This window comes from Camelus ferus, chromosome 8, assembly GCF_009834535.1.
Source record: "Camelus ferus isolate YT-003-E chromosome 8, BCGSAC_Cfer_1.0, whole genome shotgun sequence".
Lineage (NCBI taxonomy): Eukaryota > Metazoa > Chordata > Mammalia > Artiodactyla > Camelidae > Camelus > Camelus ferus.
The window spans coordinates 47,215,285-47,237,900 of NC_045703.1; the positions used below are offsets into that span (position 1 = coordinate 47,215,285).

The 22,616-nt window shown below is 39.1% G+C and overlaps 1 protein-coding gene across 2 annotated transcripts; it reads right to left on the bottom strand.

Annotated features, from left to right (window-relative positions):
• Positions 1-1,858: 1,858 nt before the first annotated feature.
• Positions 1,859-21,964, bottom strand: LOC102514326 (pantetheinase). Of its 2 annotated transcripts, XM_014562451.2 has the most exons (10): positions 21,683-21,964; positions 18,581-18,812; positions 17,178-17,308; positions 11,927-12,119; positions 10,941-11,232; positions 10,132-10,493; positions 5,995-6,165; positions 4,815-4,949; positions 4,595-4,625; positions 1,859-2,115 (listed from the first exon to the last, which is right to left on the bottom strand). In XM_014562451.2, exons 1-10 carry the CDS (start codon positions 21,736-21,738, stop codon positions 2,084-2,086), a joined length of 1,635 nt encoding a protein of 544 aa, XP_014417937.2. In that variant the 5' UTR covers positions 21,739-21,964; the 3' UTR covers positions 1,859-2,083. The 2 variants fall into 2 exon arrangements, with proteins under 2 accessions (XP_014417937.2, XP_006188510.3); XM_006188448.3 differs by lacking the exon at positions 4,595-4,625 and having other exon boundaries at positions 21,683-21,963.
• Between the last annotated feature and the right edge of the window lie 652 nt (positions 21,965-22,616).

Here is a 22,616-nt window from a genome sequence, read left to right on the forward strand (position 1 = left end):
CCATTCAAATCCATTTTTGCTCAGATAAACTCTTAAAATGTTTACTGTGCCTTAGTTTAGCTTTTAATAGTTCATAGTTGAAAATGCTCATTATTATTATTATACCCCAGCAGAAATAAAATGCAATTGAAATATCTTAAAAATAAACACGACTCTTATTGGTGCCACTATACATGGATGTCCCAACGCACTAAGTAGGACGTTAAAGAGCTGTCAAGGGCTGGAAAATAGTGACACTTCTTCAAGGGTGTGAAGGGTGGGTATTCCCAGGCTCCAGGAAATAAGGCTGAGAGAGCCATGCAATCCTGAAGAGGTATTTCTGCATTTTGCAACTATTTAATTTTTTTCCTTTCTTTTTTTGCAATTTTGAATTTTTGTGAGTGCAGGGGTTCAAGACAAGTAGGAACCCTTACTTCAATGAGCAGACCATGAACCCTTTGGACTGTCTCCAAGAACTGACTATCCTTGGATTCTGGAAGTTCTGTTTTGTTTATGTTTTTGATTCTTTCCATTTTTCATACAGATATATACAGAGATCTAAGGAACTTTTTCCCTTCCCTGTCTTCTCCACCAACTTGAAAGTGAACACTATTAACAAAGGAAGAAGGAAATACTATAACAACATTTTGAGAAGTTTGGGGTTTTCGTGAGAAAAAAAATTGAGTGAATTGAAGAAAGTATACCCACCTTAAACCCACATTAATCCCTCTCTCCCATCTCTACTAGCTTCCCAAATCTCTGTTGAGGAAGCCATTGAAGGAGCTCTTCTCTCATGACAAAGATGCCTTTAGTAAGGAATAAAGAAAAAGACAAAGAGTTGGATGAAGAGAGTGACAGTCCACTGTTTCCCCAGTCAGTGTTTTATGATTGTTAGAATGTAAAAACTGTGTCATCACGACCATGGCCTTCACATTCTGGAGCTGTGGTTAGCTATTCAGCTGGTCCTTCTTTTCTGGTCCTGAATCTGGGCTCTATTCACCCAGCATGAAGTTTCAAAACTGCGTGAAGAATCTCATCAGTCCAGGTCAGCTATTGCCAGCAAACCACAGGGCATGGAGTCCCACTGATCCCGACACCATTCATGTCCCTGTGGGGTATGAACCAAACTGGGGAGATCTTGCTTTCTCCAACATCCCTGCCCAGGAAATGTTTGACTATAGTAAACCCAAGTACTCTAAGTCTGAACTGAAACCACAGTCCACAATTAGGATAGCTCCCAAAGCCTTCATCCTTGGCCACTGAAATTTAACAAGTACTGAGCTGCACGTAGAAAGAGTAACAGAGCAGCCAAGTGCTCCCGAGAGGCCTGGAGGCTGAAGGAGAAAGAGACTGTTGAGAATGAGAACTCAGCCCTCCAAGTGCAAGCCAGGCACATTTCCCTGTAGAATGGCATTTTGTGGGGGTTGGTTTTTGAAGAGGTGCATAGTTTGTCTCCTGTCTGAAAGCACCAAACCCAAACCAACCTTTCTGTCATACGCACTCGCCTAGAAGTACAGACACAGCTGCCTCATTTTAATCTGGGCCTGTGTCTGACTACGTGCCCCCATACGTGCATTGGCCTTTGTGGGTGGTCATTAGGGTGTGCTCGTGTGTGTGCGCACGCGCGCGAACTCTCATGGTATTCCTCTTCTGCTTTCTTCTTTACTCCTTCCCTTTCCGTGTGGTTTCTTGTTAGACCTTATTCACTTTTCCATGCTGTTGTCTTTGGATTTGCTGAGAACAATTTTGGTGAAATAGCAGATCTCAATTTTCAAGAGTACAAGTGTTCGCAGGCGGAGGAACCCCTAAATTAGGAAGCCCACCAAAGTGTGGGTCCTCGCTGCTGGCTGTGAAAGAAGTCATGCAGCAGAGGCAGAGGGACAAGTGAACAAGTGAACAGCCACTTTATTGCTCAGAAGGGGAAATGGAAGGAAAGTGCTCGAGCAGAGAGAAGGGAAGAAAAGGCACTGGAGCGAGGAAAGGAAGCGCTGGAACAGAGCCATCAGCCAGGACAGCCCGCAGGGACAGGACAGCTCCCGAGGTCTTTTGTTAGAAGGTTCTACCATTGTTGTCTTTGTTCCGTGGTGGTGTTTGTTATTTTCTGCTACAGACTCCTTCCTCCCTCAGAGCTCAGCCCTGAAACAAAAAGCAGTTAGTAGAAACTTCAGCGGGAACCAAGGAAGAGATACTGGGTTATGTCCTTGGATTTTAAGGAGCCAGCTGTGGGATAAGAGAAATGTCCTGCCTTTTCATCAGCTGGGCACGTCCTTTCCCTTGTTGTTAATCAGCCAGGGTCAGTACACCTGCTTAGCCCCTTCTCTCACAAGCTCTTGTTCGTTTAATCTCTAAGTTACCACAATTAAAAAAAAAAAAAAGTCCACAAAATAATGGATTACTCTGCTGTATTACTAACATACAGATTGTTTTCCTTATATTTTAAGTTTTGGTGATAATTGTCTTCATATTTAAAGTGCTATTTAGATTTACTATGTCTCATCCTTACTTACTGTTTTTATCTACTACATTTCACTTGAATTATGCCAACCCCAGCTAGGAATGAATAGAACTATTAGAACACAGACTTGGTTTGGCACTATCTGTGCCTAATCCTATTGTATATGAGAACATGCTGTCTAAGTATTATTAGTGGATGTGAGATATTCTCCCCCTCTAAAAACTGTTTTTTTAAAAAAACAGAATGCATTTGGAACATGCTCAGAATATCCACAGGACAGAGACTCAGAGGAGACGTGAGGAATGATCAGTTATTCTCAGTATGAGTCAAATGACATATTTCAAAACAGCTTTTGACATTCATATGACTTCTAGTTGATTTTTTCCACATTCTTCTTGATATCCAAAACACTTCAATTATTTAAGTGGATTTTTTCCCTTTTTCAATATATATTTTTGTAGATTACTGGGGAAAAACCCCTGATGCGTAAAAAAATCAGCCAATTAAGAAAATATGTTGATGTTTTTAAGACCCTTTTCCTTAGCAGTGTCAATTCCTGAAATAATCCTTGCTCTCAGAAACTGCATAAGATAGTGTTTATTATTTTAAGCTATGAATTTAGGGGTAATTTGCTATGTTACAATTGATAATTTAGGTCACAATGGATTACCAACATATTTGTCAAGATCAAACAGAAAAGATGCATTTAGGGTTGTTTGACTCCTTTAATATTTTAAGCCAATCACTGATACATCACATTGGCCTTCCTTAAAATCTGGTTATTTGTATCAAATGAGCATCACAAATGTTTAATGTAGAATAAATTTAAAATTATATTTGAAAAGCACAACAAAACTATCACAAATACACATACACACATTAAAGAAATCCAGAGTGAAAAAAATCAGTCAGAGCTAGGTATGAATGCAGCAAGAATAATTTTTAAACAGTAAATTCACTCCTGCAATGTTTAGTTTTAAGAAAAATCATTCTAGGACAAGCTAGCAAATTTGTCATAGGAAGAAGTATTAGATAGTATATTCATATAAGCAGTTCTAACTGCTCTGCAGGAAAAATTTGAAAATAAAAGCTAATATAATTTCTCTCAGAAATTGTAGAACATACCAAATATAGCAAAAGACTTTACAATATGGTATCTTACAATAATTAGGTATCAATCATGCTTATAAAAATTATATCCACTTGTGTGAGATACTAGCCTATTAGGCATATTTGATCATAAGTTAATCAATGTAATTTTTTTTGTGATGTAATATAATAGAAAGCAAATAAAAATATTTTATTTATCTTTGGGTGAAAGGATTATAAGAAAGACTCCAGGACATTGATTTGCAGTAAAAATTTTCAATACTATAATCTGTTGTTACTTAATATTTTAGAGCATGAATCAACAACCACTTTCTGTAAAGGCAGCAAATATTTTCTGCTTTTTTGGCCACACGCTCTATATCACAACTATTCGGTTCCACAACTGTAGAATGAAAACAACCATCAACAGTACTAAACAAATGAATGTGGCTGTGTTCAATAAAACTTCCAGTATGGAAACTAAAATCTGAATTTCAAATAATTTTCAAGTGTCACAAAATATTATTCTCCTTTTGATTTTCTTCTTTAAACATTTAGAAACATAAGAAACTTTCCTAGCTCACAGACCATACAAAAACAAATAACAGGCCATATTTGGTAAATGTCTATTTTAGAACCACCCTATTAATTTGCTTCGAGGCTAACAAGATAAGCAAAGCACTAAACAGGCAGTAAATCTCCACTGAAAATCACACAGAAAACATTAAGGCTTTTGAGCAGATTCCTAGCTGTAAACCCAGCTGCCTTCTGGACACATTAGTGCTAGATATCAAGCCACACTCAGCAGGCTGATGTGGAGTATCATTGCTTTTCTAATTGAAATATGCAGGGTGAGTGACCATTGGAAAATATATGCACTTTGAACAATCAGAGTTGATAAAATTTTAGCAATAAATACATCACAATTGGTTTTACTGTAATAGTCATACATCACTGTAGTAGCTAACACATATACAGTGCTTCCCATGAGCCAGAACTTGTCTCCTACTTTAAATGTAGTAACGTGTAATTCTCACCAAAAAAACCTTTCAAAATTTTATCACTATTTACCTGGCTTATATTGTCTGGTGTGTGTGTGTGTCTAAATAAAGAGAAAAATAGATTAGTAGTTCACTTATATGATAGACCACAGCCACTATTATCAAAACCCCAGACCCATTCTTCTTTTCACATCCATCATTTTTCAAATGCTCCAAAGTGTAAGAGAGAAAAGGTAAATATTCTATCAACTTAACAAGTATACAATAGATGTTATAACTATGAACATTACTCTCAGTGCTTGTACTGTGAAGTCTGATGAAGCATTTGGTACAGGATCCTTCTCATACAACCTTCCAAACAGAGTTACTGTCAAGACAGGTCCAGACAGTGGCTTCGGGCTGAACAAACGTCCATCACTTGACACCTAATTAAAACACAGGGAAGTGGACCGGGAATAACTTAGTTATATAGACCCATAACACATTCTTAAATTCAGTACAACTGGATGAAGAAACAATAAAAAGGATGGCCAGATTCTGTTCCATATGAAATATATGAGATGGTGCAGAGTACAAGAAAGATCCGAGCTCTGGAATTGGCACAGGTTCGTTTATGGAAATGCCTGTAATCTATACCCAATAACTTACTTATCTGAGAATGCATCCCATAGTTAATAAACATAAAACAATGGCTTTGAGAATAAATAAGAGAGAAATCTTGTTCTTGGATGTGAGACTAAATAAGAGAGAATCTCGACAAAACAAAGATTCCTCCAAATGGTCAGAATGGATTGACCAAGGGGGGTTTGAGCTGAGCCTCTCTCGTCCTTGACACCGCAGCCTCCCAAGATCCCCATTGTCCCCGACTCCCCACAGCAACTGTTTCTACCAGGAAAGGGGATGAGAGCAGAACCTGCAGGAAAAGTCAGTAGGAGAATGCAACTAGGCAGAACACTTGTGCAATAATAGATTTTCCTACATGTTTAAAAAAAAAGGTTTTACTTTCCTGCCAATTCAGCCACTGTCAGCTTCTCTCTCCTTCAGCTTTTTCTTCTTTCTTATTCTCCTATGGTCATGCAGGGCCATCTCTCACACCATGAGAATTCCTTTCAAATTCCTTAGGCCATCCCTTCCCAGTGATACAAAAGGGCTGCCTCTGGCTGGATGGGTCCTGAAAATCCTTCTTGAGTCTTTTCTCTACTTGATGGACTTCAAACAGCCCAGCCTGCTGCCCCTAGTGCCCACAATCAGATATATTTCTTTATTCTCAAGGACACACTAATCATCATCTAAAAGATGTCCAGACAAGAGAGTCAGCTCACTCTGTGTCCTGGGTGAGCCCTAAGGACACTTGTAGTCTCTCCAGATGAAGATTTTCATGGCATTTGTAAGCACTTGGGCAAGTTCTCTACTCAAAAGGTGCTTCTTCTCACATAAAATGAGTTGGCAACATTAAGCTAAGAATCGTACCTGAAATTCTCCAGGTGCAAGCTGAACTTCACTCAGCAACACCTCCGGGAAGACGTACTGGGTGCCAAAAGTGCCGCTGAGGGAGAACATTTCAAACCTGGTGGAAGCGGTTTCGACTGAGTCACCACAAGTGTGTAAGTCCATCGTCTTACACTTCAACAGAGTGCAAATCTAGTAACATAAAAACAAAACAAGTCTTAGGAAAGCCATTTGAAACACTCCCTTCACCTGGAAAAGAATGCCTGTGCCCCTTTGTTTATAATGTTTGATATAATGTCACTTCCCATTAGATTAATCCAGTTCATAGTGAATAGCTATTGCAACTAGGAATAAAATTAAAGGCCTTCAGACCCAAGTGCTTTCCGCAATTCACTGTAAACAGATTAAATCACATAAAGAAACAATCAGATTCTTGGTCTATAGCCACAATTATATCCTCATTGTTTTCAAGTTAATAATCAATAGTGTTCAATTATTTAAAAAAAAAAAGGCTTAATGTAGATATTGGTTTAATTTCTATCTAAGTGCCTGTTTCTAACAATGAAAGAACTTTAAAGTTGTAGTGAACCCTGGAGTGGAGCTAGAGACAACCTCTGTGAGCTGGAAAAGTCACGCACCTTAAATCTGAGCAAGAGCTGGAACAGTTCTGCTTACGCTACATGGTTATCTATCTACACTGCACTACACCGCTATTTGAATGGAAATCTAAGTGTATGAATCATCCCACCAGGCAGATGCAAAGTCCCCCAAAGGAAGGTGAATATTCATTCAACTCCACCCTCACTGCATCTACAAAACCTTACTCCAAGCCACCTTCAATTCTTGCCTGACTAAAGCAATAACCCCTAACTGGTCTCCCTGCTCCCGCGTGTGAAGTTGGAGAGCAAGTATTTTAGGGTGTGTTAAGATTGGATACAAGTAACTTTCAGGTAAAGGTAGGATGAACACATACTTCTATTTTATTCCCCTTGAAATCCTACTAAAACCAGTATTTTTTTTTTTAAAGATCTGAGCCCACAAAGATAGGAGAACAGGAAAATAGACCATGGCACAATTTTTGAAGTTGGGGTGTTGATGCAAAAATGGTAACTAGGGAAGCAGGCCAGGTGCCTATCAATAGATGACTGAATTAAGAAAATGTGATATATATTATGTAGAATCTAAAAAAATGCAACAAATTAATGAATAAAACAAAAAAGAAGCAGACTCACAGATATAGAGAACAAACTGTAGAGGAAAAAAGGGTTATTATAGGATAATATGAAATTGTGTGTGGAACTTTTAAAAATTGTAAAGCACTACAGAATTTAAAGAATCTTCCATTCAATAAAAAATTAAAATTAAAAAAAAAAACTTTAAAAGAAGATGTGGTATACATACAATGGGACATCACTCTATCATAAGAAAAGAGTGAACTACTACCATTTGCAGCAACGTGAATGGACCTAGAGAACGTTATGCTTAGTGAAGTAACTCAGACAGAGAAACACAATGTGATATATGATACCACTTATGGGGAATCTAAAAAATAATACAAATGAATGTATAGAAAAAACAGACTCACAGATATAGAAAACACACTTGTGGTTACCAAAGGGAAGAGGGATGTGGGGAGGGACAAATTAGGCGTATGGGATTAACAAATACAAACTACTGTAAAATAGATGATACGCAACAAGGATTACACTGTTTAGCAAGGGGAATTATATCCATTATCTTGTAATAACCTATAATGGAATATAATTTTCAAAAATACTTAATCACTATGCTGTACATCTGAAACTATCACAGTATTGTAAATCAGCTATAGTGCAGTTTTAAAAAATGGTAACTGATTTAGCAGATCTAAGAAAGCCAAGTTCTGAAAGAACAGTGGGGAAAGGCAGTAATCAACTTATCCACACTGCGGAATACTCAGATTCCATTCCTAGGAGAACTAGGTACCTCAGGAGCTGGGAGTAAATCGGGATGCTTAAAGAAAGGAAAATTGGTGGGAAGTTGTTAAGAATGCCTCAGATACGAGTCCTTCGCCGTGGATAAGCAACTGCCCTTCCCCTGTTCCAGTAAAAGATGAAACATTTATTTCCAGAGAGGGTAAAATGGATGATGTTTAGATAGAGGTTTTGAGAGACATAGTTGAAGGGGATTCCTTGAATGAATCATACAGAATAGTGAGACCATCTCCCTCCACCCTGCGTGGCCATTTCCCCCACTTGACTCTCTAAATGCTGTCAAAAAGGCATGTGATCACTTCATTCTGTTGCTGAACACCTTCCAAGAGAAAACCATCACTGATAGAATTAAGCCCAAATCTTGAGAATGACAGATAAGATCCTGCAGGATATGATCCTGCCCCTACGCTTATCTTCCAGCCATCCTTGCTTCCTCCGCTATGCTTTAGTGACTGAACTGCCTGCTCGTCACTGCATACTCTGTTTTTTGATACATCTACAGCCTTGCTCTTACTCTTCACTACACCTAGAATTCCCTCCCACTTTTTTTTATCCTGGATAAAATGGCATAAGCTCATCCATTCTGTCTCCCAAAACTTCCGAGTCTCCAAATTGGCTAAGTGCAGCTCCTTAGTATTCCTCCAGCAAAATGTGCATTTTTTCGGTCCATCCCACACCAACCTATACTGAAATTAAGCTCATATATCTTAGTAAAATTCCTAAAGGAGAGGGTCTATACTTCTTCATCTTCATATCATTAGCACTGAATATATACCTGGTATGTAGTAGGCACTTGATAAATCTTTGCCAAAATGAACCAGCATTGGTAGAGTGCTTATCATCCAGCAAACAAAACGTTACCCAGTGGGCATGGTTCCAGCACTCAAAATGCTTTCCGTCTCAAATAAGCATGTACATAATTTGACATGGTATATCTTGGATAATGCTAAGCATAGGATGCCTGGGAGTATATAAAAGAGGTACCTAACCCAGCTGGGGACTGGGAGTGCTGCTGGGAATGAGCTGGGAGTGTCAGGGAAGCCTTCTTGGTGAAGATAACACCTGAAAAGCACTATGAATGATGAGTAGCTGGGGGCCATCAGAGACTTAAAGGAAAAAAAAAAAAGTCCAAAACCCAGCCTGTGCAAACATCTGAAGGTTCTACAGACACTGGCTCACTGCAGATGGGAAATGTCTCAGTATGACAGGATCCCAGGGCACGTGTGGGTAGAAGTGAGAGAAGAGGATACAGAGTAGGAAAAGGCACATGCCAAGACTTCATGAGTCTTTTATGTTGAGAAATCTAATTTGCCAATTAGAAAACAGTGAGGAATTTTAAGCAAGAGAGAGAAATAGTCAGAAAGGGCTTTCCATGGTTTTCGTAATAATAGTGTAGGGGCTGGACTGGATGGAGCTGCAACCATCAACAGGAAGCCCTGTTAGGAGGATACTGCAACAATCTGGGTGAAACAGGATGGGGGCAGGTCAAGGAAAGGAGAGTAGAGAGAGAGGGGCATGGAGGCTGCTTGTCTTAGGGGTTCCATCTCCGCCAGCTCCAATAGCCCCTCCTCTGTGTTGAGGGCTGTGAGATGTCTGAGTCTTTGCAGCTATTCCACTGTGCCTCTCAGAGCTCAACCCTGTATGTCTCCAGGACACACTTAGTGCGAAGCTTCTTATAAAACAAGATAGGCGTCAGTGAACACGAAAGAGAAATGGCTTAATTTGTTCAGGTAGGAAATATTAAAGGTTAATTAGTCACTAAAATCATCTGTAATTTGATTAATACAGCATTTTCTAACCTATAATAAGAAAGAATATGAAATATCTGTGTATGTATAACTGAATCACTATGCTGTACACCAGAGACTAACACAACATTGTAAATCTACTCTACATCAATAAATATATATATAGCATTTTAAACATTGGTACTACAAACGTTCTGCCTTTTTCCAACCAGTTTAAGACTGGACTGACATCCACGACTGCAAGTTTTAGCAAATAAAAATTCAAGATACCAAACTAAATTTGAATTTTGAATAACAACAATTTTTTTAGTATACACGTATCTCCCAAAGTGGGATATACTTACAATAAAAATAACTCTTTGTTATCTGAGATTCAGATTTAACTGGGTGTCCTGTGTTTTATCCGGTAATTCCCTCGCCACCAAGACAAGCATTACCTGTAAATAATAGCTCCCTTCGACAGTGTGTAGTCCATCAAATGCCCCTAGTGCATAAACTTCATCTGATCTCTTCTCAGACATCTGATAACTGAGATGACAGCAGAGATCTTTCTGACAAACCGTGTAATTTCCTGTGACTCCTTTGAGCTCCAAGAAAGTGTACTCGTCAAAGAAAACAGTGCTGTTAAATTCCCTGTTTCCCACTGAGGGTGCTTCTATCCCACTGGCATAAGAAGTCCAGTTCACTGCTGCTCTGGGGTGTGGGTGGGCGTCCAGGTGCGAGAGGAGGAGTTTTCCTTCCTCTGTCTTCATATCATAATGAAATGCTTTTGGAGAATCAGGTGCATAGATGCCACTTCCTGGAAGTGACAATTTGGAAATGACATTGAAAATAGTAAGGTAAAAAGGAATTGCATAGTTGTTACTGTTATTCTGAATTCATATTAACATTTCACTTCCTATAATCTATATACTGTATTAATTTCAGAAAAGTATGTTGATAAAGACAGACAGATGAGATGAAATCCAATAGAGTATGACACCAAAAAGCCAAGAAGAGAGAGCTTCTCATAAGAAGTGGTGAAGTTTGAAAAAAAAAAATAAAGTATACACTCAAGTTGAATAAAACTAAATAGATTTAGGAAACAATTTTGGTTGAGATTAATTTTACAGCATGTCACCAGCCAGATATGTGAAAAAATTAAGAGTTGGAAACATTGTATTAAGGAGTGCATGTTAGCTAGAAAAAATGATTTTTTCCCCTTTTGATTACATCAAGTTGGTAAATCTTAAAGATTACACATTACCTGTCATTTTCTTTATGGGGTAATGTAGATTGGCTGCAAGGAAATTGACTCCCATGCCCACAGCCCAGGCTGAGTGGAATTCAATAGCTGACAAATGTGGCAAAACATTCATCCACGCTGTCGGGAAGAGTATGGTGTCCACGTGGAAATCCTTCACCAGAGTCACAGCAGGATCATGGAAGAGTATATCAAAGCACGTGAAAATGCCAAATTTTCCAAAGGTGGTGTTGAAAGTCACAACCTCAGGTTCCTTGGGTGCATTGAAATGACTTTCAGTCAAGAAAAGGTTTTGCTGCAACAAACAGAAGATGACGAGGGGAAAATCTCTTTTAAGAAGTTGGCCTGGATGTCACTGCATCTGAAAAAGTTCAAGCTCACATCTATTAAACAGTGCCAATGTCATCTACGACCACTGTCTCCACAGGGAAAGACTGTTAGAGAATCAGAGACTGCTATGATAATAGAAGCCTTTGGTTCAATTTCCACATTTGATAGATATGTACAAGGAAGTCTTTATCTATTAAGACCTTGAATATTAAAGACATGGGAATGAAAGAGGTAACTTCTCTTTGCCAAGAACACATAACTATTTTCTGTAGAAAAGAACTTTCTTTGTTCCTTTCTTTTTAAAACCAAGTCTATCTGGTGAGAAGTTTTTCATTCTAGCCTTGACCCTTTGCCAGGGCATAAGAAGGACAGAGTCCAAAAGGCAACATTTTATTTCAATGATTTCAATGCAAGTAGCTCCTACCGATTTTCACACACTCCTAATGACAAACTCTTGCATTCTTAAATGTACAAGAAAACTCCTTTTTCTAGGACCTTTACATAGGACCTTACCACACCTAGTCATTGCTTTCTGTTCTTTGTCTCTACTCTGCTTTTAAAATACACTTATTATTATCAACAATAGAGATTTTTCTTCTTCTTGTCCACTTAATTTTGTTACGCCTTCAGCAGGTGAATGGTTTGTAAATGAACTCTACCTTATGGTAGCGCGCCACCAGCCTTCCCTCAGAATCGAACACCACATTTGTGTTGTATTGGTAACGACCGTCAGGGGGACACTGAGGGTCACTGGCACTGCATGGCTTCTTGTCCCCAATATTTGCCACGACGTAGATGGAGTTGCTCTTGGCCAGGCAGCTGAGTCTTTCTTGCACTGGGGTGCGGCCAAATCTGGTATGTGTTCATTGGAAGAGGAAAAAAAAAATCAAGCTTAGCTTTTAATAAAATTCAAAATGATAGTTGCCTGAACTTATGTGATAGACACAAAAAGAAATACTAAATAGCATAGATAGAAGGGAAGGATTAAAACAAGAAGAGACTTCAGAGGAAGTATGTGCTTATAGGAATTTGGATGTAGGAAATTATTCTAGGATAAAATCCCAGTCCATGAATTTTTTTCATAGCATTTATCATCATCTATAATCATATATTCATTTACATGCTCATCTTACAATGTATGTCACATCTTATAGCTATTATGGGGCAAAGACACACATCTTCTGTTCACTGAACCCTGAAAAAGAAAAAAGGTATTAAACGATATTTTGGATGAAAGAAAAACATCTAGGAAGTAGGATGATTCTGGGAAGATGGCAGAGTAGGGAGCACCAGGAATCCATCTCTCTACCTGAATAAAACTTGCACTGCCAGAATCTAGCTGATGAAATTATTTTAGAAATCTGGAGTCTGTTCAAAGGCACTAAACTTCCAGGGGAATGCTTAGGAAGGTAAAGTGCAGTTAAGTTCAGTCAGTTTAAGCCCTTAGTTTAAAAGGGGTTATCCATGCCCCCGCACCCCCCAATTCAGCACCGTTTCAGACAGCCAGGCAGGTATTCCTGGAGCAATTTGCAGGCAGTTTGTAGAAGCAGGGTGGGCAGTAAGGACCCTGGCTTCCAAGTATCAAGGATCTGCTTCTGATCACTGATAACAGCTTCTGCTTGTGAGGTACAAACACAGAGGCAGGCAGCCATTAATCACCCTGCCCACCTACATTGTTGCAAGTACTTCCCCCACTGACTGAAATGAGTTCTAGGGGATTTAAAGTGCCTGTACCTTCTTTTTTCCCCACTTTTGGGGCCAGATATTTAAGGCCTAGGACATGTAAAAGCAACCACCTATACAGAATTTAGGAAATCACAGCATATGCCCAGGGAAAGGCACAGACTAAGATAAGACCTGAGAAAATCTTAAGGTTATACCTCAAGCTTACTCTCAGCACAGAAACAGCCTACCTCAGTCAAAACAAAGACAACAAACCCTGGAGAAGGGGGAGAATTTGATTTTCAGAGTTATCACATTATAAGATTCATATGCCCACTTCTCAATAAAAAATCATAAGGCATACAAATAAACAGGAAAGTATGGCCCATTCAAAGGAAAAAAATTAATCAACAAAAACTATCCTGGAGAAAGACCTGATGGCAGACCTATTGGACAAAGACATTACTGTCTTAAAGATGCTCAGAGAACTAAAGAAAGACATGGAGAAAGTCAAGATAATGATGTATTGAAAAAATGGAAATATCTTCATCGTGTTACCAGTAGTTGTCCCAGTAAAGCAATTAAAATGCAATTTTGAAAAGTGAGACTTCAGAATATATAACATATAGCCCATATTTACTCTCTATTGACACAACCCTGAAATAACTGGTTAATGCAAAGTTACTGAAGAATATCTAAGGGTAGGATAATTGTTAAAAGAATGAAGATTTGGTGCCATCTTCTGGCAATGTCAGTAAAACCACAGCAATCATCCACAAAACATATCCCTGCAAAAGCCCAAGGATGGGTACCACAGCTAAACAATTATTCTAAGCATTTATATTTTTTAAAATGACCATTTGATAGTTTTCCCCTTTTTTTGCTTCAATTAGTATCTGAAATGCAGATATAAATATAACACACTGAACACTTAAAACATGTTTAACCCAAGCCTTTTCAAAATACCTGAAGTGGTAGACTAGGTGCATGAAATAAAAGCCTAGTGTTTGGGATTTCTAAAACAGTCCTGATTACATATTCTCCTCCTGCTTGTTTTAATCTTGAAATTGCATCACATATTCTAATATATTTCTGTGTAAATTATGTATCTCAGGCTGTTTGCTGTACCCAGAAGAGCTCCAAAATTCTTTATTAGACTATGTGCTCTGATTTGGAGTTTGAAAATGCATTTTGCTATGTGAGCCTGAAATCTGCTTCTCAATCTCTAGTATTTGCTGAGCCCTTAACGTATGCAGAGCTCTGTCGTAGGGCTACTAGGAACAGAAAAAGGAGATACAATGGAAGAATTTAAATGCATTTCCTAAGACTGCTTTCAAAGTATTCAGTTTCAAAATATAATAAAAATCATCAATTACTGAAAAAGACATTTAATGACTGAAAAAGTGCACATTAAATATTCAATAAATATTTGTTGGTTCCTTGTACTATACAAAGCACCTTGCTAGATATGTGGGCATCTGGGAAAAGGACATTCTGGGCAGAGCTGTCCAAGTGCATGATGTGGGAGACACGGAAGTGTAAAATATGGCTGGTACACTTCAAAGCCTTTTCATCTTACTGGAGAAAACGTGTATACACGCAAAACCCTGAAACAACAGTACAGATATCAAATATCAAAATGCTTTTTCATTCAAACTAGCTAATTAGGCAAGCTCTTTTTTTAACTTGTTGAACTAATGATTGACTCTTTAATCTGCAAGCCACATAACCATGATCATAGGTGCAGGCATTCACTGTAGTAAAGGATGACCCTTATACAATGACTCCTACACACCCACACAGTGGAGTACTGAGTACATAAGAAATAGTCAATGAAAAAGAGCTGAATAAGTAAATTCATCTTTGAGTTAGGTTACTAGACACAGTTTGTGTCTCAAGAAATCTACAAGGTTTCTTCTAGGAGGCAATGAAATCTTCTAAGCCAAATTGTTCCTTTCAGCTTCCTGGGAACTCTCAGAACTGTATTGTACATTCAGTTGTAATAATCAGCCCACTACCATGCTGCCTTGTAACAACTACTTCCTCTCCTTTATTCAGGTAGCTTCTACTTTGTTTTTATTTTTAAATTATAGCTAAACTGTCTTATTTTTGAATTATATAATATTTAGTAAGAAATCTCTAATCTTTCTTGAAGCATATGACATATAAATGCTAAATGAATAAATAAAATGTAAAAGACAAATAATAAGGGTCTATTCCCATAACACCCAGGCTAAGTGGCTGATTATGTGACTTTGAGAAAAGAAAGTAATCAGCTTTGGATGTTTCAAGCACACTCAACAAGACATGGTATCTGATTGTGTATGAGGGATAAAGGAGCTGGATTCCTCTCTTTCTCACTCAATCTTTCAACAAAGCCCATCAGAGCCACCTTCAGACTACCTGGAATCTGGTCATTTCTCAATCCCCAAACTTCTACCATTTTCCTTCAAACACCATCATCTCTTTCCCTAGATTATCGCAATAGCTTTTTAACCGACTCCTGCTTCTTTAGTGACCTATTTTCTGGAGTCCATTTTCTACATAGCTGCCGAAAGGATCCTTATAAAACTGAAGGCAGAGCATGTCACTTCTCTACTCAAAACTCTCCAATAACTACTTTCTCACTCAAGTCCCAAAGTCATTATCATGGCCCACGAAGCCTTATACAGTCAGGGCCTTCCTGCCAATCTGCCTTTCTGCCTCCATGTCCTACTTTTCTTCACCTCCCCTCACAGCATTTCAGCCACACTAACCTTATTGCTGCTTTTCATATACCAAACACACACATAACCACAGAATCTTGGTACTTAGAATTCTCTTGACTTAAAAAATGCTTTTTTCTCAGATACCCATATGACCTACCCTCTCACTTCCTTTAAGTCTTTGCTTAGATGTCCCCTGAAGCCCCCTGATGACCTAAAAATGTAAGCCCCATGCTTGCCACCATATTCACCTTTTCTGCTTTATTTTTCTCCACAATATTTACTTCTATTGTACATCATAGATGGATAGATAGGTGATAGATAACTAAATAGATAGAGACATCTTTTTTTTAATTGACTATTTCACACTAGAATATATGCTCCAAGAGGACAGAGATTTTTAGTTCTTTCTGTTCACCCCACTGCCCAGAACTGTGCCTGGACATAACAGGTATTCAAAAAATGGGTTGAGTAATTGAAGGCAAGGAATGGAGATGTCATTTGTTGATGGGAAAAAGGAAAGGCTACAAGACTTCTTGAAATGGAACAAATGGAACATTCTGGTGGGGATTTTCAGAAGACCCTAGGAAATTTGGTTCTAGGGAAAGGTCATTCAGAAAGAAGTGAAGTCAGTTCATAATGGAAGTGGCAACAGAGTGCTTGTCCTTCAGAATCTGAAGCTCTGGACATGGTTAAATGAGAAATAATTATGATGCGATGAAATACAAATAAAGTAGATAAGAAATACAAATAAAGTAGACAATAATATTGAATTTTGTCAAAATCAGTGTCTCTCTAAACAGTTACAGTAGCTAGTCTGTGTGATTTTGAGAGCAGTTCCAAAAGAGGAATTCTTACAGTTTTAGCAATAGTGAATTTGGGAAGAACTGAGTTAACTGACATGATTCTCTTCCATGTATAAGGTATGTATTGTTTTGCTTATATTAAAAGTAATAGTGCTACTTTTATCAGACCTCATATTTCTTATTCTAGACTTGATTCAAACCACTTACACTGTTCTGCTCTATCACCTCCCAGTAATCATCTTAAGCTTTAAGAATGTCATATACTTTAGCCTCATCCAGCTACCTTACTGATGTGAAAGGAAAAATTTTAACCCTAAACTGATATATAACTCCGTTTTACTGTTTTCTTGCACAGGTTTAATAGTACAGACCCACACAAGGAGATGATTTTCTGTTCACTGGTAAGGACTCAGAAAAGCTGAGTTTAGATGTGGTTCTTCCTCTAATCAAACACTCTGTGACCTAAAACAAGTTATGCTATCATCTCTCCAGATTCATTCCCTCAGTGGAAATTCACATTGAATGCAATGATTTCTATGTTACCTTCCAGTACTGATTTCTGTGATTTCATAATTCATATTCATTTTCCTAATAAATGTATCTATAGATGAAAAAGAATAAAACTAACTTGAAATTTAGAGTTGATAGTGGATCTTATACAATGATCTTCTACCAAGCTTTCCCAGATAAAGTAAGTTCATGTTCATGGTTAAATTTTTCACAATATGGTTCTTTACCTGTTGGGATTATTGCAAGGGATCCAATTCACCTGAGGGTCCGGAATGTCTTCCAAGTATGGGTAGATAGATTCCCTGCTGAAGGCAAAGCTGTAAATTCCATCTTCTGGTGTCACAATGATATGGGCACCCTGTTAAAAATGTGGCTTGATCAAAATATTTCTCAAATAAGCAAACAAAGAGAGGTCTTACAAGGGGAACTGAGTGGCTGAGAAACAAACAGTAGGCTTTTTTTCTTTCAATTCTTTTGTTTTCTATATTTTTATCATTTATTTTATTGCCCAACCACTTCCATTTTCTAATCCCACAGCCATCATTTCTATGTAACTTTTTCATCCTTGTGTAGCCGTTAATATTTTTCCAGGCTGCTAGCAGTCTTGGCACTCACTGCAGTTGTTAACTATAAACCTAGCTCTTCCGCAAATAAACGGCCTCCCTGACCTTTGGCCGACTGTTGTGCCTGAGTGTGCCAGGGCTGATTCATCACTCACTCCTCCACGCCAGCCTTCCCTCCTCCGTACCCTGCGAATGTGATTCCTGCTTCTCAGAAGGGGGATCAGACACTGTTCCCTGAAGGATGCCAGACCAGGGGACACAACCTGAGCTCACCTGGGTGCCTTCCGTGGGAACATCACCTTAGAAGCTGCTGTGTGGCCTTTGAGGAAATAGTTGGACTAAAGGTGAAAAAGAACCTCAGAATTCTTAATAAGCTTTTAACTCTTTGTATGTAGAAGAATGTATGCTGATAGATATATATCACGTGCATATACCCATGACTTTCATCAGACTTCTTATATCCATCGTCTTTACCTGATCTACGAATAGCTTATTTAAACCATATTCATTCAAACCACACACTTAAACTTAACCCTTCATCCGACTCAAGGACTTACTATGCATTCACATACATGCTTTTGTCTTGCAATGAGAATGAAGTATGAAGAATATAATACATACTGTTAAGTAATTTGCAACTTAAGTTTAATTGTTTTGGTGTGATGAACAAATCTAAAAACCTGCAAACTCTTAAGAACACAGAAGTACTCCCAGGCCACAAACACTCTAAGAATAGCAACCGATCCCTGACCCATTTACCCTCCACCCTCTTCCTGAGGCAGAAAAGAGCAACAAAATTGCTGAATTTGCAGAAAGTTCTCAAAGGTCTGTTGTCACTTAACAATAACCAAGCCACTCTTTTCTAAACGTTACTCTCACTAATAGCAGAGCATAATAGTGCCCTTGCTCTAATAACTGGAGGGAGGGAGGACTCAGATTGTAAAGCAAGTTCTTGGCCACCCTGACCCATATGTCACCCCACGATGTAATTGACCCTGACAGTGATTATGTCTTGTAAGACCCCACCCCTTCCCTACGTAAAAGCCAGCACACCCTAGACATGGTACCTGCTTTGCTGCCAATGTGATTGCTCCCTCCAAAAGATCCAGATTTTGGTTCATCAAGTCCAGTGCCTCTTCATGGGACACTGGTGTCAGGGTAACATTAGGGAAGATCACTGCATGTTCATAAACGGCTGCAATGAAGGTATCCAGGGAGCTGGCTTTCAAGACCCAGAAAAGCAAAATTGCCACATAATCCAGCAACTGAGATGTAATCATGTTGAAGTCCAAAGGCTGGCTGAAAAACAGAGCAAGCCCTGTTATTTATAAAGAGAAAAAAACAATAAACCACGTGATTGCCAGAACTTAGTACTTTAAAAATAAATTACAGAAGCTCACTTTAGGAAAGCATTTTGGTTTTACATAATAGACGGAGATATAAACAGATCTCATGTAACAAATGACCTTCCCTTTTGCAGGAGTTTGCAAGGCTCAAGTAAGAAAATGCATGTGTGTCGTTTGCTAGGGCTGTCCTAATACAGAACCATACACAGGGTGGCCTAACCAACCGAAATTTAGGAGCTGGCAGTTCTGGGGGCTGGAAGTTTCAGAGGAAGGTGTCATCAGAGTTGGTTCCTGCTGATGGCTGTGAGGGGGAGATCTGTTCGTGCCTCTCTCCCTGAATCGGGCTGTCTTCTCCCTGTGTGTCTTCACATCGTATTCTCCCTTGTGCATGTCTGAGTCTGAATTTCCTCTTTCCATAAGGACACTGGTCAATGGATTTAGTGCTCAGCCTGCTTCAGTATGACCTCACCTTAACTAAATACACCTGAAATGATCCTAGTTCCAAATTAGGTTGTATTCTGAAGTAAGGTGGTTAGGACGTAAACAGGAATTTCTGGAATTCTTACCTTTTAAAACTTCAAAATGCAGTGGTATTTATAAATAATTTGAAGAATAAATAACTCTTCAGTTTTGAAATTATGACTACTCTCATCATGAGAATATCTGAGCTTCAGCCTTTGTTCACTTAGTCTCCTCAAAATGGGGAGGCCAGGTCAAATAGAAAAGAATTATTCGTTGTCTATTTCTAAATCATAAATCACTCCCCAGAAGCGTGACTTCTAACAGCGAGCATGTGTTGTCTAACATTTTCCATGGGTCAGGAGTCCAGGGGCAGCTAAGCAGGGGGCCTCTGGCCCAGGGTCTCTTTCACAAGCCCCGTGGTGATGTCAGAGCTTGACTGGGGCAAGAGTCACTTCTAAGCTCTGGGCTCACTCACAGAACAGACGGCAGGCTTCAGGTGCCCATTGGCTGTTGCCCCATAAGTTTATTGCCGTGAAGTCTTCAGACCTCACTGAGAGGAAACTCCCATTATGGCAACTATTTTCCCTCCAGCCAGAGAGCAAGAGACCCCACCCAAGACAGAAGCTACAGCCTTTTAGTAACGTAATCTGGGGAGTGACATCCTATCACTTTTGTTGTGAATGATTTTATTTATTAAATGCAAGTCAGTGCCCTTGATAGGAGGGGATCCCACGAGGGCATGAATGAGACAGGGAGCATCAGGGATCATCTTTGAGGCTGCAGACCCTCCGAGTGATAGAGAAGGGAGTGTGAAGAATGGGAGGGAGAACAAAAGTAAGAAAGAAGGGGAGAGAAGATAGGAAAATAATAAAAAATAGAAAATGGGCTTATGGATTTTGGCAAATTTTGTTTTAACTGTGAATTTGAAAGTAGCTCTTTTGTGCCTTTCCTGTTCACCCGTTTCTGTCCCCCTATAGCCTTAAAAGAACCTAATTATAGGAATGAGATCACTAAGCAGTTGAAACTAACTCCTGACTTATGCTCTCCTGAATGCACACCGTGCCTTGTCTAACCTGTTGACTTTTTTTTTCCTAGATAGAAAGAAGTAAGAATGAAAAATTAAGCAAAGAATGATTAACTCTCTACTTCCCAACAGGCCCCTTAGCAATCCTGCAAGCAGATTAAGAGAGAGTCAGCCAGTCTTTCCCCCAGTGGAGAAGGGTGCAGAACCCAATCTCCTGCCTTGATGATTCACTGAGATTCTTCCCCTCCCTTCCCTTTTTCCCTTTAAAAACGCTCATGACCAGGGAGTGGGATACAGTTCAGTGGTAGAGCACATGCTTAGCATGCTTGAGGTCCTGGGTTTAATTCCCAGTACTCCATTTAAAAAAAAAAAAAATTGTCATGGCTGAGCAGAATCTTTGGAGTTGTTCTCTGGACATGAGTTCACCTTCTCCCCCAGATTGCTGGTTTTTCTGATTAAAGCACCTTGCATCTGTACCTGAGTTCAGTAACAAATTAACTATATTTTTTATATTTATAGAATTAATGTTTATGATTATTCATTTTATTTTCAGATTTCACTTTAAAGGTTGTTTTTATAGCTCAATTTGCAAGTAGGTATGTCTGATTTTTTTTTTAAATTCAGTACTATAGTAAATTTATTCTGTGGCTGCTGAAGTAACCAAGAGTTTGTACTTGTCCAGACCTCCTAAGTCTATAGCAAACCCCAGATCTTGCTTGCTGACCCCCTCTGGGCTTTCCATTCCCAGATGGGTGGGGATACACACACTTCACAAAGATGTTGACCTGAAACAAACAGACTATCAGATATTTCTCCAGCAAAGATGGATTTTTTTTCAGGATCAGCAAAGAATTGCAATTTGAGATCTACAACCATGGTGAGCCTCTGCACAGCAAGGGAAGGACAAGGCTTTAATAGAGAGAAAAAGGAAGTTGGAAAGACTGTAGTAAACATTTGGCTCTGCTACCGTCAAGGGGCATGAGAATTCCCCCTCTGGTCTCCCAAGTCTATTTAATTGAGGTTTCTGTTTATTATTTTTTACAGGGAGATGTAATCATTACATAACAATTTATAAAGGAACCTCTGAAATAAAATTTAAAACTGGAACGGGTCACCAAGAGATAAAAAAATTACTTCTTTGATCTTATTAGAATAAAAATATTAAGTAGAAAGCCCCCACTGGGTTTCCAGTCTCTTATAGCAAGAGCTTGGAAGTCTTCTCTCCCAACTTCCCAACAAGAAAAAACTGAACTGAGAAGCAGTAATTTTTTTAGATACATCGGAGAACTGAAGTCACGGGACAATCACTGCCCCCAAAGTTAGCGAGACAGGCTTACCTGTAGTAGAAGCCCACTGTTGGGGCCAGTACTGGTAGGGTCACTCCAATTGTCATTAACAAATTGCTGAAGGCTCAGTGTGAACAAACTTGAGAGAAAAAAACTGAGGAGTGGAGGAGGTTTTGATATTCAGGGAGCCCTGATACTTTTGTGAGTTTTATTCCAGGATCCCAAATAGGTTCTCTGGGTGAACAATGAAGAAAAAAAACCTTGTGGTTCCAATAGGAAGAAGTGAAATTCTTGCTTTGAAATATGTCCAGACCATTCTGTTCTCTTAACCAAAGCCAGCCTTCAACAGAAACAATGTACTAATGTACAGGAGGGAAGGGAGCAGGGCACAACCACCGTAGGAATGACACAGCAACTGAGAACAGGACATACCGGTTACAACCAAGATGGAAGATTCGACTTCCAGTAGACCTTGAGCCATCATGGCACACCCACAGGCACCATGACAGTTCCTAGGCTGACCATAAAAGGTCCAAAAGTGAGTGGGGGCCTGATTCATGGAAATCTCTGCCTCTTCCTCCAGATAATTGGTTGGAATAATCCTCCTACTTGTTAGCATATGAAATTACTGAGCTCATAAAAACTAACAACTCTGCACCTCGTAGTCACTCTCTCTTTTGCCTTCTGAGATGGCCTGTTCTCTGTCTATGGAGTGTGTATCTACTTTTACTTTAAACTAAATACTCCCGCACCTCTCAGTCTCTCTCCCTCCTGCCTTTTAAGATGGCCCACATTCCACCTATGGAGTGTGTCCCTCCTAAGCTGCTCTCCCTTCTGAGTGCGACAGACCACACTCTGCCTATGGAGTGTGTATCTCTCTGAATAAACCTGCTTTCCCTTTACTATGCCTTGCTCTTGAATCTTTTCCTGCATGAAGCAAGAAGTATTCTCCAACAACACCAGAGGCTAAGCTTCCTAGGGGATG